The following is a 19984-nucleotide window of genomic DNA, read 5'->3' as shown; positions in this document are numbered from 1 at the left end:
AAAATAAAAAATTAAAAACACATTACAGAGGAAATGGCCTATACTCCAGAAGCAGAATGAATCCGTTGAATGTAACTCTTATCAGTAACAAGCTCTCCTGCTGACCGCCTGGCTAAGCAGTAATTGTAAGACACTGTGGGGAAACTGAGCTGTAAGTGAAGTCATTAAAGACGATTGAATTAGGATAGAAAGTCACATGACTGGAATCAATAAACAACCTCTTTAAACACTTTATTTTTCTGTGACGCATCGCTTCCACACTCTCGCTAAACAAAATATGCCCGTTGTGATTGAAGCCTAGCAGCTTATTGATGTGATATGCCTACCGTCTGTGGATGACTGCCAAGTGCTTACAGTGCGTGTGTCTGTGTGTTTCTCTGTGTGTTTCTCTGTGTGTTTCTCTGTGTGTTTCTCTGTGTGTTTCTCTGTGTGTTTCTCTGTGTGTTTCTCTATGTATGTGTGTGTGTTTCTCTGTGTGTTTCTCTGTGTGTGTCTCTGTGTGTGTGTGTGTTTCTGTGTGTGTGTGTTTCTCTATGTGTGTTTCTCTGTGTGTGTGTGTTTCTCTGTGTGTGTGTTTCTGTGTGTGTGTGTGTGTTTCTCTGTGTGTGTGTGTGTGTTTCTCTGTGTGTGTGTGTGTGTTTCTCTGTGTGTGTGTGTGTGTGTGTTTCTCTGTGTGTGTGTGTTTCTCTGTGTGTGTGTTTCTGTGTGTGTTTTTCTCTGTGTGTGTGTGTCTCTGTGTGTGTGTGTTTCTCTGTGTGTGTGTGTTTCTCTATGTGTGTGTGTGTGTTTCTCTGTGTGTGTGTGTGTGTTGTGTGTTTTCTCTGTGTGTGTGTTTCTCTGTGTGTGTGTTTCTCTGTGTGTGTGTGTTTCTCTGTGTGTGTGTTTCTCTGTGTGTGTGCGTCTCTATGTGTGTGTGTGTGTGTTTCTCTGTGTGTGCGTCTCTGTGTGTGTGTGTGTGTGTTTCTCTGTGTGTGTGTGTGTGTGTGTGTGTGTGTGTGTGTGTGTGTGTGTGTGTGTGTGTGTGTGTGTGTGTGTGTGTGTGTGTGTGTGTGTGTGTGTGTGTGTGTGTGTGTGTGTGTGTGTGTGTGTGTGTGTGTGTGTGTGTGTGTTTGTTTCTGTGTGCGTCTCTCTCCAGTCCATCAGTAGGGTACCTGCAGCCCAGCTCAGAGCAGTACCAGATGAACCCATCTACTTCTCCCTGCAACCCCCCACAGCTACAGCAGCAATATTCAGGTGAGAGTTCATCTGTTTTCCCGAGCTCTAACTTTATCGATTAGGTTTGGTCAACAACGTTGGCCCTGTGTCGTAGCCCTTATGACGAAGGGTTCACTTTAAAAGTGTAACCTTTTCCCTACAATGCTTTAACTTTGTGTGTGGTGCTACAGGGGTGGCCCCCCCAGGGCCTGGGGTGATGGTCATGCAGCTTAGTGTCCCCAACGGACCCCAGCCTACCCACAATCCTCCTCTGGTCCAGTGGAACCCCTGCAAGTACTACAGCCTCGAGCAGAGACCCAGTAAGCCTGGAGAACTCTACAAATCTGACAACACACAACAGGTACTGTATACAGCACTACAATAATACTACCATACAGTACACCAACAGGTACTATATACAGCACTACAATAATACTACCATACAGTACACCAACAGGTACTATATACAGCACTACTATAATACTACCATACAGTACTACAACAGGTACTATATACAGCACTACTATAATACTACACTACAGTACACCAACAGGTACTATTTACAGCACTACTATAATACTACCATACAGTACTACAACAGGTACTATATACAGCACTACTATAATACTACCACAGTACAGTACTACAATATATACAGGTACTGTATACAGCACTACACAGTACTACAACAGGTACTACTATAATACTACCATACAGTACTACAACAGGTACTACCATACAGTACTACAACAGGTACTGTATACAGCACTACTATAATACTACCATACAGTACTACAACAGGTACTATATACAGCACTACTATAATACTACCATACAGTACTACAACAGGTACTATATACAGCACTACTATAATACTACACTACAGTACACCAACAGGTACTATTTACAGCACTACTATAATACTACCATACAGTACTACAACAGGTACTATATACAGCACTACTATAATACTACCATACAGTACTACAACAGGTACTGTATACAGCACTACTATAATACTTCCATACAGTACTACAGCAGGTACTATATACAGCACTACTATAATACTACACTACAGTACACCAACAGGTACTATATACAGCATATATACAGTGCTACCATACAGTACTACAACAGGTACTATTTACAGCACTACTATAATACTACCATACAGTACTACAACAGGTACTATATACAGCACTACTATAATACTACACTACAGTACACCAACAGGTACTATATACAGCACTACTATAATACTCCCATACAGTACTACAACAGGTACTATATACAGCACTACTATAATACTACCATACAGTACTACAACAGGTACTATTTACAGCACTACTATAATACTACCATACAGTACTACAACAGGTACTATATACAGCACTACTATAATACTACCATACAGTACTACAACAGGTACTATATACAGCACTACTATAATACTACCATACAGTACTACAACAGGTACTATATACAGCACTACTATAATACTACCATACAGTACTACAACAGGTACTATTTACAGCACTACTATAATACTACCATACAGTACTACAACAGGTACTATATACAGCACTACTATAATACTACACTACAGTACACCAACAGGTACTATATACACAGAATTACTGTACTTCCTGTATACTCTATACCTCTCCCTCACTTACAGTATCCCGTGGACTATTCATAAGGAGGACAGCGTAGGATTCTCCTATGCTGACATGACATTTTAAATGAAAAAATACTAATTTGTGATATATTTGTTGACTATCTATATTGTGAACTACAGTATGTCTCGTCCTCTCCTCTATCCATGTCCTCCCCTCTCTCTCCCTCCCCCATCCCCCCTCCAGACGAGTACACAGATGCAGAGCAGTCCTCTGTCCTCCCCCACCCAGTCTCCTACCCCTTCCCCCTCAGGCAGCGTGAGCAGTGTCTGTCCAGGCCTCGGCCCTCTGCCCCTACTGTCACAGTTCCCCCGGCCCGGACCAGGGCCCGCACAAGGTAACACCACACAGAGACGGAGAAAAACAGATGCACACCGTAAATACTTACCATGCACACACCGCATACACAGACACACACACAGACACACACACAGACACACACAAACACACACACAAGTGGCCTCCCGAAAGGTGCCCTGGTCTAAGGCACCACTACAGCCGACTATGACGGGAGTCCCATAGGGTGGCACACAATCAGCCCAGCGCCGTCCGGGTTAGGGGAGAGTTTGGCCGGGGAAGTAGCTTGGAGGGGCATGTGATGCAGGAAACGTGCCTCTACCAACCCCGTTGGGGAGTTGCCATGATGACACCAGATCGGAACAACCATTTTGGATGTCACGAAATAAGGGGAGAAAAAAACACTATTTTTTACACACACACACACACACACACACACACACACACACACACACACACACACACCAGTTTGACATGACATGAAAAAAAGATGTGTACATGCCACCTTACTGAACAAATGTCACTGTGAGCCGGTAGCAGTCACGCTCATACACATACACACACACACGCTCATACACACACACAGTGATTCCACACTCCAAGACTGCTTCCATCACGTGGACTGGGATATGTTTGGGTATTGCGTCCAACAGCAACATTGACGAATACGCTGATTCGGTGAGCGAGTTCATTAGAACGTGCGTTGAAGATGTCGTTCCCATAGCAACGATTAAAACATTCCCAAACCAGAAACCGTGGATTGATGGCAGCATTCGCGTGAAACTGAAAGTGCGAACCACTGCTTTTAATCAGGGCAAGGTGACCGGAAACATGACCGAATACAAACAGTGTAGCTATTCCCTCCGCAAGGCAATCAAACAAGCTAAGCGTCAGTATAGAGACCAAGTAGAATCTCAATTCAACAGCTCAGACACAAGAGGTATGTGGCAGGGTCTACAGTCAATCACGGATTACAAAAAGAAAACCAGCCCCGTCGCGGACCAGGATGTCTTGCTCCCAGGCAGACTAAATAACTTTTTTGCCCGCTTTGAGGACAATACAGTGCCACTGACACGGCCCGCAACCAAAACATGCGGCCTCTCCTTCACTGCAGCCGAGGTGAGTAAAACATTTAAACGTGTTAACCCTCGCAAGGCTGCAGGCCCAGGCGGCATCCCCAGCCGCGCCCTCGGAGCATGCGCAGACCAGCTGGCTGGTGTGTTTACGGACATATTCAATCAATCCCTATCCCAGTCTGTTGTTCCCACATGCTTCAAGAGGGCCACCATTGTTCCTGTTCCCAAGAAAGCTAAGGTAACTGAGCTAAACGACTACCGCCCCGTAGCACTCACTTCCGTCATCATGAAGTGCTTTGAGAGACTAGTCAAGGACCATATCACCTCCACCCTACCTGACACCCTAGACCCACTCCAATTTGCTTACCGCCCAAATAGGTCCACAGACGATGCAATCTCAACCACACTGCACACTGCCCTAACCCATCTGGACAAGAGGAATACCTATGTGAGAATGCTGTTCATCGACTACAGCTCGGCATTTAACACCATAGTGCCCTCCAAGCTCGTCATCAAGCTCGAGACCCTGGGTCTCGACCCTGCCCTGTGCAACTGGGTACTGGACTTCCTGACGGGCCGCCCCCAGGTGGTGAGGGTAGGCAACAACATCTCCACCCCGCTGATCCTCAACACTGGGGCCCCACAAGGGTGCGTTCTGAGCCCTCTCCTGTACTCCCTGTTCACCCACGACTGCGTGGCCACGCACGCCTCCAACTCAATCATTAAGTTTGCGGACGACACAACAGTGGTAGGCTTGATTACCAACAACGATGAGACGGCCTACATGGAGGAGGTGAGGGCCCTCGGAGTGTGGTGTCAGGAAAATAACCTCACACTCAACGTCAACAAAACTAAGGAGATGATTGTGGACTTCAGGAAACAGCAGAGGGAACACCCCCCTATCCACATTGATGGAACAGTAGTGGAGAGGGTAGTAAGTTTTAAGTTCCTCGGCGTACACATCACAGACAAACTGAATTGGTCCACCCACACAGACAGCATCGTGAAGAAGGCGCAGCAGCGCCTCTTCAACCTCAGGAGGCTGAAGAAATTCGGCTTGTCACCAAAAGCACTCACAAACTTCTACAGATGCACAATCGAGAGCATCCTGTCGGGCTGTATCACCGCCTGGTACGGCAACTGCACCGGCCACAACCGTAAGGCTCTCCAGAGGGTAGTGAGGTCTGCACACCGCATCACCGGGGCAAACTACCTGCCCTCCAGGACACCTACACCACCCGATGTCACAGGAAGGCCATAAAGATCATCAAGGACAACAACCACCCGAGCCACTGCCACCCGAGCCACTGCCTGTTCACCCCGCTGCCATCCAGAAGGCGAGGTCAGTACAGGTGCATCAAAGCTGGAACCGAGAGACTGAAAAACAGCTTCTATCTCAAGGCCATCAGACTGTTAAACAGCCACCACTAACATTGAGTGGCTGCTGCCAACACACTGACTCAACTCCAACCACTTTAATAATGGGAATTGATGGGAAATTATGTAAAATATATCACTAGCCACTTTAAACAATGCTACTTAATATAATGTTTACATACCCTACATTATTCATCTCATATGTATACGTATATACTGTACTCTATATCATCTACTGCATCCTTATGTAATTACATGTATCACTAGCCACTTTAACTATGCCACTTTGTTTACATACTCATCTCATATGTATATACTGTACTCAATACCATCTACTGCATCTTGCCTATGCCGCTCTGTACCATCACTCATTCATATATCTTTATGTACATATTCTTTATCCCCTTACACTTGTGTCTATAAGGTAGTAGTTTTGGAATTGTTAGTTAGATTACTTGTTGGTTATTACTGCATTGTCGGAACTAGAAGCACAAGCATTTCGCTACACTCGCATTAACATCTGCATGTGACAAATAAATTTGATTTGATTTGACACACACATGCTCATACACACACACACAAACACACACTCATACACACACACACAAACACACACTCATACACATACACACTCATACACACACACACACACACACACACAGGCATGTTTGACTACAGTGAGCCTCTTTCACCCCCTTCACACAGTGACCCCTTCACACAGTGACCCCTTCACACAGTGACTCCTTCATGATGAGCTGTCCATGTTGATTTTGACCAGCCACCAGCAGGCCCTGAGAACCTAACTCACCTTACCCACATGGCTGCGCTGACCCCAACCTCCCCCCTTACACACACAAACCCACACACACACACACACACCTCACGCCTGCTTGCCTACGTTATCTGGCCCTTTCACCTACTCATCTGTCCTCACACACCTGACTTGGGTTGCAAAGGGAGGGTATATTACTGGAAACCTAAGTTTAGACATTGTTTTTGCTTTCAGGTTTTTGGGGGAAATTTTATAAGACGACACGACATCAAGTGGAATTTTTTGGGTACTTCAGATTATCACTGGCCCCCTGTGTCGTCTCATCTAAAATACTGTATATACAATATTTAAATAAGATGTTTTAAAAAGTAAAACATTGAATGACAAAGCAGTAAAATATTATCCTAAATATAAACCATCAACTTTGTGAATACCATTCATTGGTGTTTAATATGAGGGTTTCAGCATTAAATTAACTTTCATTTTCTACACACTTGTCTTTATTTGACTGTCTCTGTGGGCAGTTGTGAAAAAAAAGTCAATAGTTGTAAGAGTTGCAGAGTTATTTGAAAATAATGGCATTGTTGATTTTAGATGCTTTTTTCACGAATTAGTTTATTTTCTATTGAATCATACGGTCTATTTACTAGAATCTCATGGACAATAAAGAGACAAAAATAATAATAATTAATACTATATATGAATACGTTTTTTTTTTTTTTTTTTTACTTTATTCAAGTGTAAATTACCAAAGTTAACATAGAAAACCAGTGAATTACCAATATTACTTTGGTAGCTTGCTCGACACACACACACCAGTGGAGGCTGGTGTCATTTTTTTTAGGAGGGTGCGATACCCACGATATACAGTGCAATCGGAAAGTATTCAGACCCCTTTTTCGACATTTTGTTACGTTACAACTTTATTCTAAAAATATATATATATTTTTTAATCCCTCATCAATCTACACACAATACCCCATAATGACAAAGCAAAAAAAGGTTTTTAGAAATGTTTAGCAAATGTATTAAAAATAAAAAAAACTGATATCACATTTACATAAGTATTCAGACCCTTTACTCAGTACTTTGTTGAAGCACCTTTGGCAGCGATTACAGCCTTGAGTCTTCTTGTGTATGACGATACAAGCTTGGCACACCTGTATTTGCGGGGTTTCTCCCATTCTTGTCTGCAGATCCTCTCAGGTTGGATGGGGAGTGTCACTGCACAGCTATTTTCAGGTCTCTCCAGAGATGTTCGATCAGGTTCAAGTCCGGGCTCTGGCTGGGCCACTCAAGAACATTCAGAGACTTGTCCTGAAGCCAGTCCTGCGTTGTCCTGTTGGAAGCTGAACCTTCACTCCAGTCTGCTGTCCTGAGCGCTCTAGAGAAAGTTTTCATCAAGGATCTCTCTGTACTTTGCTCAATTCAGCTTTGCCTCGATGCTGACTATTCTCCCAGTCCCTGCCGCTGAAGAACATCCCCACAGCATGATGCAGCCACCACCATGCTTAACCATATTTTTTAAATGTACTTTATTTAACCTTTTTATTTAACTAGGCGAGTCAGTTAAGAACAAATTCTTATTTACAATGACGGCCTACCAAAAGGTAAAAGGCCTCCTGCGGGGACGGGGCCTGGGATTAAAAATGAATAAATAAATACAATATAAATATAAATATAGGACAAAACACACATCACAACAAGAGAGACAACACAACACTACGTAAAGAGAGACCTAAGACAACAACATAGCATGGCAGCAACACATGACAACACAGCATGGTAGCAACACAACATGACCACAGCATGGTAGCAACATATGGCAACACAGCATGGTAGCAACACAACATGACCACAGCATGGTAAGCAGCACAACATGGTAGCAACACAATATGACAGCAACATGGTAGCAACACAACATGACAACAACATAGCAAGGCAGCAACACAACATGACCACACAGCATGGTAGCAACACAACATGACCACAGCATGGTAGCACAACACATGGTAGCAGCACAAAACATGGTACAAACATTATTGGACACAGACAACAGCACAAAGGGCAAGAAGGTAGAGACAACAATACATCACACAAAGCAGCCACAACTGTCAGTAAGAGTGTCCATGATTGAGTCTTTGAATGAAGAGGTTGAGATAAAACTGTCCAGTTTGAGTGTTTGTTGCAGCTCGTTCCAGTCGCTAGTTGCAGCGAACTGAAAAGAGGTGCAACCCAGGGATGTGTGTGCTTAGGGGACCTTTAACAGAATGTGACTGGCAGAACGGGTGGTTGTGTGTGTGTGTGTGTGAGATATGAGGGCTGCAGTAGATATCTCAGATAGGGGGGAGTGAGGGTTTTATAACTGTAGGGATGGTGCCAGGTTTCCTCCAGACGTGACGCTTGGCATTCAGGCCAAAGAGTTCAATCTTGTTTTCATCAGACCAGAGAATCTTGTTTCTCATGGTCTTGAGTCTTTAGGTGCCTTTTAGCAAACTCCAAGCAAACTCCACGCTGGCTGTCATGTGCCTTTTACTGAAAAACGGCTTCCATCTGGCCATTCTACCATAAAGGCCTGATGGTGGAGTGCTGCAGAGATGGTTGTCCTTCTGGAAGGTTCTCCCATCTCCACAGAGGAACTCTGGAGCTCTGTCAGAGTGACCATCGAGTTCTTGGTCACCTCCCTGACCAAGGCCCTTCTCTCATCTCCACAGAGGAACTCTGGAGCTCTGTCAGAGTGACCATCGAGTTCTTGGTAACCCCCCTGACCAAAGCCCTTCTCTCCCGATTGCTCAGTTTGGCTGGGCGGACAAAGTCTTGGTTGTTCCAAACTTCTTCCATTTAAGAATGAATGAGGCCACTGTGTTCTTGGAGTCCTTCAATGCTGCAGAAATGTTTTGGTACCCCTTCCCCAGATTTGTGCCTCGACACAATCCTGTCTCGGAGCTCTACGGACAATTCCTTCGATCTCATGGTTTGGTTTTTGCTCTGACGTGCACTGTCAACTGTGGAACCTTTAATAGACAGGTGTGTGCCTTTCCAAATCGTGTCCAATCAATTGAATTTACCACAGGTGGACTCCAATCAAGTTGTAGAAATATCACAAGGATGATCAATAGAAACAGAAGCTCAATTTCGAGTCTCACAGCAAAGGGTCTGAATACTAATGCAAATAAGTTGTGTTTTTTTAACATTTTTTTTACAGTGACGTGAATATATTTAGTATTGTTATCTAAAAATTAGAGGTCGTGAAAATATTTAGTATTGTTATCTAAAAATTAGAGGTCGTGAATATATTTAGTATTGTTATCTAAAAATTAGAGGTCGTGAATATATTTAGGATTGTTATCTAAAAATTAGAGGTCGACCGATTAATCTGAATGGCTGATTAATTAGGGCCCATTTCAAGTTTTCATAAGTCTTTAATCAGCATTTTTGCCAATTTATATTGTAATCCACGAGGAGACTGCGTGGCAGGCTGACCACCTGTTTACGCGAGTGCAGGCAGCAAGGAGCCATGGTAAGTTGATAGCTAGCATTAAACTTATAAAAAAACAATCAATCTTAACATAATCACTAACTACACATGGTTGATGATATTACTTGTTTAACTAGCTTGTCCTGCATTGCATATAATCAATGCGGTGCCTGAAATTGTCACTTCTCTTGCGTTCAGTGTAAGCAGAATCGGGGTACAGTTGAAGTCGGAAGTTTACATACACTTAGGTTGTCATTAAAAGTCATTAAAACTCGTTTTTCAACCACTCCACAAATTTCTTGTTAACAAACTATAGTTTTGGCAAGTTGGTTAGGACATCTACTTTGTGCATGACAGGATGAATTTTTCCAATAATTGTTTGCAGATTATTTCACTTATAATTCACTGTGTCACAATGCCAGTGTGTCAGAAGTTTACACACACTAAGTTGACTGTGCCTTTAAACAGCTTGGAAAATTCCAGAAAATTATGTCATGGCTTTAGAAGCTTCTGATAGGCTAATTGACATAATTTGAGTCAATTGGAGGTGTACCTGTGGATGTATTTCAAGGCCTACCTTCAAACTCAGTGCCTCTTTGCTTGACATCATGGGAAAATCAAAAGATATCAGCCAAGACCTCAGAAAAATAAATTGTAGACCTCCACATGTCTGGTTCATCCTTGGGAGCCATTTCTAAATGCCTGAAGGTACCACATTCATCTGTACAAACAATAGTATGCAAGTATAAACTCCATGGGACCACGCAGCCGTCATACCGCTCAGGAAGAAGACGCGTTCTGTCTCCTAGAGATGAACGTACTTTGGTGCGATAAGTGCAAATCAATCCCAGAACAACAGCAAAGGACATTGTGAAGATGCTGGAGGAAACCGGTACAAAAGTATCTATATCCACAGTAAAACGAGTCCTATATCGACATAACCTGAAAGGCCGCTCAGCAAGGAAGAAGCCACTGCTGCAAAACCACCATAAAAAAGCCAGACTATGGTTTGCAACTGTACATGGGGACAAAGATCGTACTTTTTGGAGAAATGTCTACTGGTCTGAGGAAACAAAAATAGAACTGTTTGGCCATAATGACCATCATTATGTTTGGAGGAAAAAGGGGGAGGCTTGCAAGCCGAAGAATACCATCCCAACTGTGAAGCACGGGGGTGGCAGCATCATGTTGTGGGGGTGCTTTGCTGCAGGAGGGACTGGTGCACTTCACAAAATAGATGGCATCATGAGAAGAGAAAATTAGGTGTATATATTGAAGCAACATCTCAAGACATCAGTCAGAAAGTTAAAGCTTGGTCACAAATGTGTCTTCCAAATGGACAATGACCCCAAGCATACTTCCAAAGTTGTGGCACAATGGCTTAAGGACAACAAGGTCAAGGTATTGGAGTGGCCATCACAAAGCCCTGACCTCAATTCCATAGAAAATTTGTTGGCCGAACGGATAAAGCGTGTGTGAGCAAGGAGGCCTACAAATCTGACTCAGTTACACCAGCTCTGTCAGGAGGAATGGGCCAAAATTCACCCAACTTATTGTGGGAAGCTACCCGAAAACGTTTGACCCAAGTTAAACAATTTAAAGGCAATGCTACCAAATACTAATTGAGTGTATGTAAACTTCTGACCCACTGGGAATGTGATGAAATAAATAAAAGCTCAAATAAAGCATTCTCTCGACTATTATTCTGACATTTCACATTCTTAAAATAAAGTGGTGATCCTAACTGACCTAAAACAGGGAATGTTTACTCGGATTAAATGTCAGGAATGGTGAAAAACTGATTTGAAATGTATTTGGTTAATTAAGGTGTATGTAAACTACAGACTTCAACTGTATATGCACCAGTCTGGCTCGTTGCAAACTGTGTGAAGACCATTTCTTCCTAACATAGACCGTAATTAATTTGCCGGAATTGTACGTAATTATGACATAACATTGAAGGTTGTGCAATGTAACAGCAATATTTAGACTTGTGGTTGCCACCCGTTAGATAAAATACAGACAATACAGAATGGTTCCGTTCACTGAAAGAATAAACAATATAAATGATAGTTTCCGGTTTTGACCATATTAATGACCTAATGCTCATATTTCTGTCTGTTTATTATATTATAATTAAGTCTATGATTTAATATTTGATAGAGCAATCTGACTGAGTGGTGGTAGGCAGCAGCAGGCTCGTAAGCAGGGTTGAAGCACAGTGCTGTCAATGACTTCAAGCCCATCAACTCCAGAGATTAGGCAATGAGAATATTGAAGACTCATGTTAAAAGGAACCACCAGCTTTCATATGTTCTCATGTTCTGAGCAAGGAAATCAAATATTAGCTTTTTTACACGGCACATATTGCACTTTTACTTTCTTCTCCAACACTTTGTTTTTGCATTAATTAAACCACATTGAACATGTTCCATTATTTATTTGAGACTAAATTGATTTTATTTATGTATTATATTAAGTTAAAATAAGTGTTCATTCAGTATTGTTGTAATTGTCATTATTACAAATATATATATATATATATATATATATATATATATATATATATATATATAAAAAAATATATATATATATATAAAATATATAAATATATAATATATATATATATAAAAAAATATAAATATAAATTGCCCGATTTAATCGGTGTCTGCTTTTTTTGGTCCTCCAATAATCGTTGAAAAATCATAATTGTTTGACCTCTATTAAAAATGATAACTTTTTTAAATATTTAATTTTTAAAAATTTGTATTATTCACTGAGGAGGATGGTCCTCCCCTTGCGCTTCTGAGGAACCTACACACAGGTTTGATATTCCTGGTATTGAGAGATGAGTCCCAGCCAACTCCTGGTTCTCGCTCTTTCACCCACTTCCACAGTAACCCCTTCACACAGTGACCCCTTCACACAGTGACCCCTTCACACAGTGACTCCTTCATGATGAGCTGTCCATGTTGTTTTTGACCAGCCACCAGCAGGCCCTGAGTACCTAACTCACCTTACCCACATGGCTGCGCTGCCCCCCCCCTTACACACACACACACACAGACACACACACACACACACACACACACACACACACACACACACACACACCACCTTGCCTAGCTTGCTCTTTCACCTACACATCCATCTTCACACACTGCCTCAGCTGACCGTTTACACTCTACACACACAGACACACAGGTATCCTGGCCTTTCACAGACACACAGGTATCCTGGCCTTTCACAGACACACAGGTATCCTGGCCTTTCACAGACACACAGGTATCCTGGCCTTTCACAGACACACAGGTATCCTGGCCTTTCACAGACACACAGTTATCCTGGCCTGTCACCGACACACAGTTATCCTGGCCTGTCACAGTCACACACCGTTATCCTGGCCTTTCACAGTCACCAAGTTATCCTGGCCTTTCACAGTCACCAAGTTATCCTGGCCTTTCAGACACACAGTTATCCTGGCCTTTCACAGACACACAGTTATCCTGGCCTTTCAGACACACAGTTATCCTGGCCTTTCAGACACACAGTTATCCTGGCCTTTCAGACACACAGTTATCCTGGCCTGTCACAGTCACCAAGTTATCCTGGCCTTTCACAGTCACCAAGTTATCCTGGCCTTTCACAGTCACCAAGTTATCCTGGCCTTTCAGACACACAGTTATCCTGGCCTTTCACAGACACACAGTTATCCTGGCCTTTCAGACACACAGTTATCCTGGCCTATCAGACACACAGTTATCCTGGCCTTTCACAGACACACAGTTTTCCTGGCCTTTCACAGACACACATGTATCCTGGCCTTTCACAGACACACAGTTATCCTGGCCTTTCAGACACACAGTTATCCTGGCCTTTCAGACACAGTTATCCTGGCCTTTCAGACACACAGTTATCCTGGCCTATCACAGACACACAGTTATCCTGGCCTATCAGACACACAGTTATCCTGGCCTTTCAGACACACAGTTATCCTGGCCTATCAGACACACAGTTATCCTGGCCTATCACAGACACACAGTTATCCTGGCCTTTCAGACACACAGTTATCCTGGCCTTTCAGACACAGTTATCCTGGCCTTTCAGACGCACAGTTATCCTGGCCTTTCAGACGCACAGTTATCCTGGCCTATCAGACACACAGTTATTCTGGCCTATCACAGACACACAGATATCCTGGCCTATCACAGACACACAGTATCCTGGCCTATCACAGACACACAGTTATCCTGGCCTTTCAGACACACAGTTATCCTGGCCTTTCAGACACACAGTTATTCTGGCTGACACACAGATATCCTGGCCTATCACAGACACACAGTATCCTGGCCTATCACAGACACACAGTTATCCTGGCCTTTCAGACACACAGTTATCCTGGCCTTTCAGACACACAGTTATCCTGGCCTTTCACAGACACACAGTTATCCTGGCCTTTCAGACACACAGTTATCCTGGCCTTTCAGACACACAGTTATCCTGGCCTTTCACAGACACACAGTTATCCTGGCCTATCAGACACACAGTTATCCTGGCCTATCAGACACACAGTTATCCTGGCCTTCACAGACACACAGTTATCCTGGCCTTTCAGACAGTTATCCTGGCCTATCAGACACAGTTATCCTGGCCTATCAGACGCCAGTTATCCTTGCCTATCAGACACACAGTTATCCTGGCCTATCACAGACACAGTTATCCTGGCCTATCAGACACACAGTTATCCTGGCCTTTCAGACACACAGTTATCCTGGCCTATCACAGACACACAGTTATCCTGGCCTATCAGACACACAGTTATCCTGGCCTATCACAGACACACAGTTATCCTGGCCTTTCAGACACACAGTTATCCTGGCCTTTCAGACACACAGTTATCCTGGCCTTTCAGACACACAGTTATCCTGGCCTTTCAGACACACAGTTATCCTGGCCTATCACAGACACACAGTTATCCTGGCCTATCACAGACACACAGTTATCCTGGCCTATCAGACACACAGTTATCCTGGCCTATCAGATACACACAGTTATCCTGGCCTATCAGACACACAGTTATCCTGGCCTTTCAGACACACAGTTATCCTGGCCTATCAGACACACAGTTATCCTGGCCTATCACAGACACACAGTTATCCTGGCCTATCAGACACACAGTTATCCTGGCCTATCAGACACACAGTTATCCTGGCCTATCACAGACACACAGTTATCCTGGCCTATCACAGACACACAGTTATCCTGGCCTTTCAGACACAGTTATCCTGGCCTTTCAGACACACAGTTATCCTGGCCTTTCAGACACACAGTTATCCTGGCCTTTCAGACACACAGTTATCAGACACACAGTTATCCTGGCCTATCACAGACACACAGTTATCCTGGCCTATCAGACACACAGTTATCCTGGCCTATCACAGACACACAGTTATCCTGGCCTATCAGACACACAGTTATCCTGGCCTTTCAGACACACAGTTATCCTGGCCTTTCAGACACACAGTTATCCTGGCCTTTCAGACACACAGTTATCCTGGCCTATCACAGACACACAGTTATCCTGGCCTATCACAGACACACAGTTATCCTGGCCTCCTGGCCTATCACAGACACACAGTTATCCTGGCCTATCAGACACACAGTTATCCTGGCCTTTCAGACACACAGTTATCCTGGCCTATCAGACACACAGTTATCCTGGCCTATCACAGACACACAGTTATCCTGGCCTATCAGACACACAGTTATCCTGGCCTATCAGACACACAGTTATCCTGGCCTATCACAGACACACAGTTATCCTGGCCTATCAGACACACAGTTATCCTGGCCTTTCAGACACACAGTTATCCTGGCCTATCAGACACACAGTTATCCTGGCCTATCACAGACACACAGTTATCCTGGCCTATCACAGACACACAGTTATCCTGGCCTATCACAGACACATCTCTCCCCAACTTGCCCAGCTAACCCTTTAAACCCATGTTCACTTTTTGATTCTGGCTCACACACATCTCATATTTCAGTTTGTGTCCTGTGCCGTGTGTGTGCAGGTGACGGGTGCTACTCTCTGTTGGGCCAGCCTCTCCAGTACAGCCTCGGTCCCTCTCCTCTCATCCACAGCCAGACCAATTACAGCTCACATCAGGTACTGTGTATCTCTTTCTCCTTCCCTCCATCCCTCTCTCGTCTCTGTTGCGGGCCTCCGCGTCCCTTCAAGTGTAGCCTATAACCTATAACCAGCCTATAACTAGCCTATAACCTATAACCAGCCTATAACTAGCCTATAACCTATAACCAGCCTATAACTAGCCTATAACCTATAACCAGCCTATAACTAACCTATAACTAGCCTATATCCTATAACTAGCCTATAACCTATAACTAGCTTATAACCAGCCTATAACTAGCCTATAACCTATAACTAGCCTATAACTAGCCTATAACCTATAACCAGCCTATAACTAGCCTATAACTAGCCTATAACCTATAACCAGCCTATAACTAGCCTATAACTTATAACTAGCCTATAACTTATAACTAGCCTATAACCTATAACTAGCCTATAACCTATAACTAGTCTATAACCTGCTTGAACCTGGTGCTGTTGGTGCGTTTCAGAGCCAGGTAGGAATGAAGCATGGGGCGAGAGGGAAGAGACAGACACTGAAGTCTCAATCTACAGACCTGGGGACCACTGACGTAGGTAAGACATCAGACTTCTTCATTACAGTGCATTCTCTAGATCTACAGAGTATCTTATGCTTTCACCATCACACACACACACACATACCACACACACATATACACACACACACACATATACCATACACACACACACACATATACACACACACTCACACATACCACACACACACGCATACCACACACACACACACACATACACACACACCACACATACCACACACACATACCACACACACACACACACACACACACACATACCACACACACACACACATACCACACACACACATACCACACACACATACCACACATATACACACACACACATACCACACACACATACCACACACACACACACACACACACACACCACACACACACACACACACATACACATACCACACACACACACACACATACCACACACACACACACACATACCACACACACACATACACATACACACACACAAATACCACACCACATACCAAACACACAAATACCACACACACACACACACACATACCACACACACACACACATACCACACATACCACACACACATAGCACACACACACACACAAATACACACACATACCACATACACACATACCACACTCACACATACCACACTCACACATACCACACTCACACATACCACACTCACACATACCACACTCACACATACCACACACACATACCACACACACACACACATACCACACTCACACATACCACACATACCACACACACACACACATACCACACACACACATACCACACACACACACATACCACACACACATACCACACATACCACACACACACATACCACACACACACATACCACACACACACATACCACACACACACACATACCACACACATACCACACATACCACACACACACACATACCACACACACACATACCACACACACACACATACCACACTCACACATACCACACACTCACACATACCACACATACCACACACACACACATACCACACACACACATAACACACACACACATACCACACTCACACATACCACACATACCACACACACACACATACCACACACACACATACCACACACACACACATACCACACACACACATACCACACACACATACCACACACACACATACCACACACACACACCACACACACATACCACACACACACATACCACACATACCACACTCACACATACCACACACACCACACACACACACACACATACCACACACACACACATACCACACACACACATACCACACACACACATACACACACACACATACCACACATACACACATACCACACACACACATACCACATACACACATACCACACTCACACATACCACACATACCACACACACACATACCACACACACACACATACCACACACACACATACCACACACACACATACCACACACACACATACCACACACACACATACCACACACACACACATACCACACACCACACATACCACACACACACATACCACACACACACACATACCACACACACACATACCACACACACACATACCACACACACACACACCACACATACCACACATACCACACACACACATACCACACACACACATACCACACACACACACACCACACACCACACATACCACACACACACATACCACACACACACACATACCACACACACACATACCACACATACACACATACCACACACACACATACCACACACACACACATACCACACACACACATACCACACACACACACATACCACACACACACACACACATACCACACATACCACACATACCACACACACATACCACACACACACACATACCACACACACACATACCACACACACACATACCACACACACACACATACCACACATACCACACATACACACACACACATACCACACACACACATACCACACATACCACACACACACATACCACACACACACATACCACACACACACATACCACACACACACACACATACCACACACACACATACCACACACACACATACCACACACACACATACCACACACATACCACACACACACATACCACACACACACATACACACACACACACATACCACACACACACATACCACACACACACATACCACACACACACATACACACACACATACCACACACACACATACCACACACACACATACCACACACACACATACCACACACACACACATACCACACACACACATACCACACACACACATACCACACACACACACATACCACACACACACATACCACACACACACATACCACACACACACATACCACACACACACATACCACACACACACATACCACACACACACATACACACACACACACACACATACCACACACACACACATACCACACACACACATACCACACACACACATACCACACACACACACATACCACACACACACATACCACACACACACATACCACACACACACATACCACACACACACACATACCACACACACACATACCACACACACACACATACCACACATACACACATACCACACACACACACCACACACACATACCACACACACATACCACACACACACATACCACACACACACATACCACACACACACATACACACACACACATACCACACACACACATACCACACACACACACATACCACACACACACATACCACACACACACATACACACACATACCACACACACACATACCACACACACACACATACCACACACACACACATACCACACACACACATACCACACACACACATATACACACACACACACACATACCACACACACACACATACCACACACACACACACCACACCACACACACACATACCACACACACACACATACCACACACACACATACCACACACACACACATACCACACACACACATACCACACACACACACACACACACACATACCACACACCACACATACCACACACACACCACACACACACATACATACCCACACACACACACATACCACACACACACATACCACACACACACACCACACACACACATACCACACACACACACATACCACACACACACATACCACACACACACACACATACCACACACACACATACCACACACACACATACCACACACACACACATACCACACACACATACCACACACACACACACACACACACATACCACACACACACATACCACACACACACACATACCACACACACACATACCACACACACACATACCACACACACACATACCACACATACCACACACACACCACACACACACATACCACACACACATACACACACACACACACATACCACAC

General features: G+C 44.1%; 1 protein-coding gene across 7 annotated transcripts in view; it reads left to right on the top strand.

Moving 5' to 3' along the window:
- The window catches only part of LOC112236798 (R3H domain-containing protein 2-like), a 105290-nt gene that overhangs the window by 83660 nt on the left and 1646 nt on the right, over nucleotides 1–19984 (top strand). For all 7 annotated transcript variants that reach the window (XM_042330133.1, XM_042330123.1, XM_042330127.1 and 4 more), the window contains 5 exons: nucleotides 1136–1233; nucleotides 1386–1555; nucleotides 3057–3207; nucleotides 15948–16042; nucleotides 16516–16600. In XM_042330133.1, coding sequence (XP_042186067.1) covers nucleotides 1136–1233; nucleotides 1386–1555; nucleotides 3057–3207; nucleotides 15948–16042; nucleotides 16516–16600 — 599 coding nt within the window. The remainder of the gene's footprint in view (nucleotides 1–1135; nucleotides 1234–1385; nucleotides 1556–3056; nucleotides 3208–15947; nucleotides 16043–16515; nucleotides 16601–19984) is intronic.

This window comes from Oncorhynchus tshawytscha, linkage group LG02 (assembly GCF_018296145.1).
Source record: "Oncorhynchus tshawytscha isolate Ot180627B linkage group LG02, Otsh_v2.0, whole genome shotgun sequence".
Taxonomy (NCBI): domain Eukaryota; kingdom Metazoa; phylum Chordata; class Actinopteri; order Salmoniformes; family Salmonidae; genus Oncorhynchus; species Oncorhynchus tshawytscha.
This window is presented reverse-complemented; position numbering and strand designations above follow the sequence as displayed.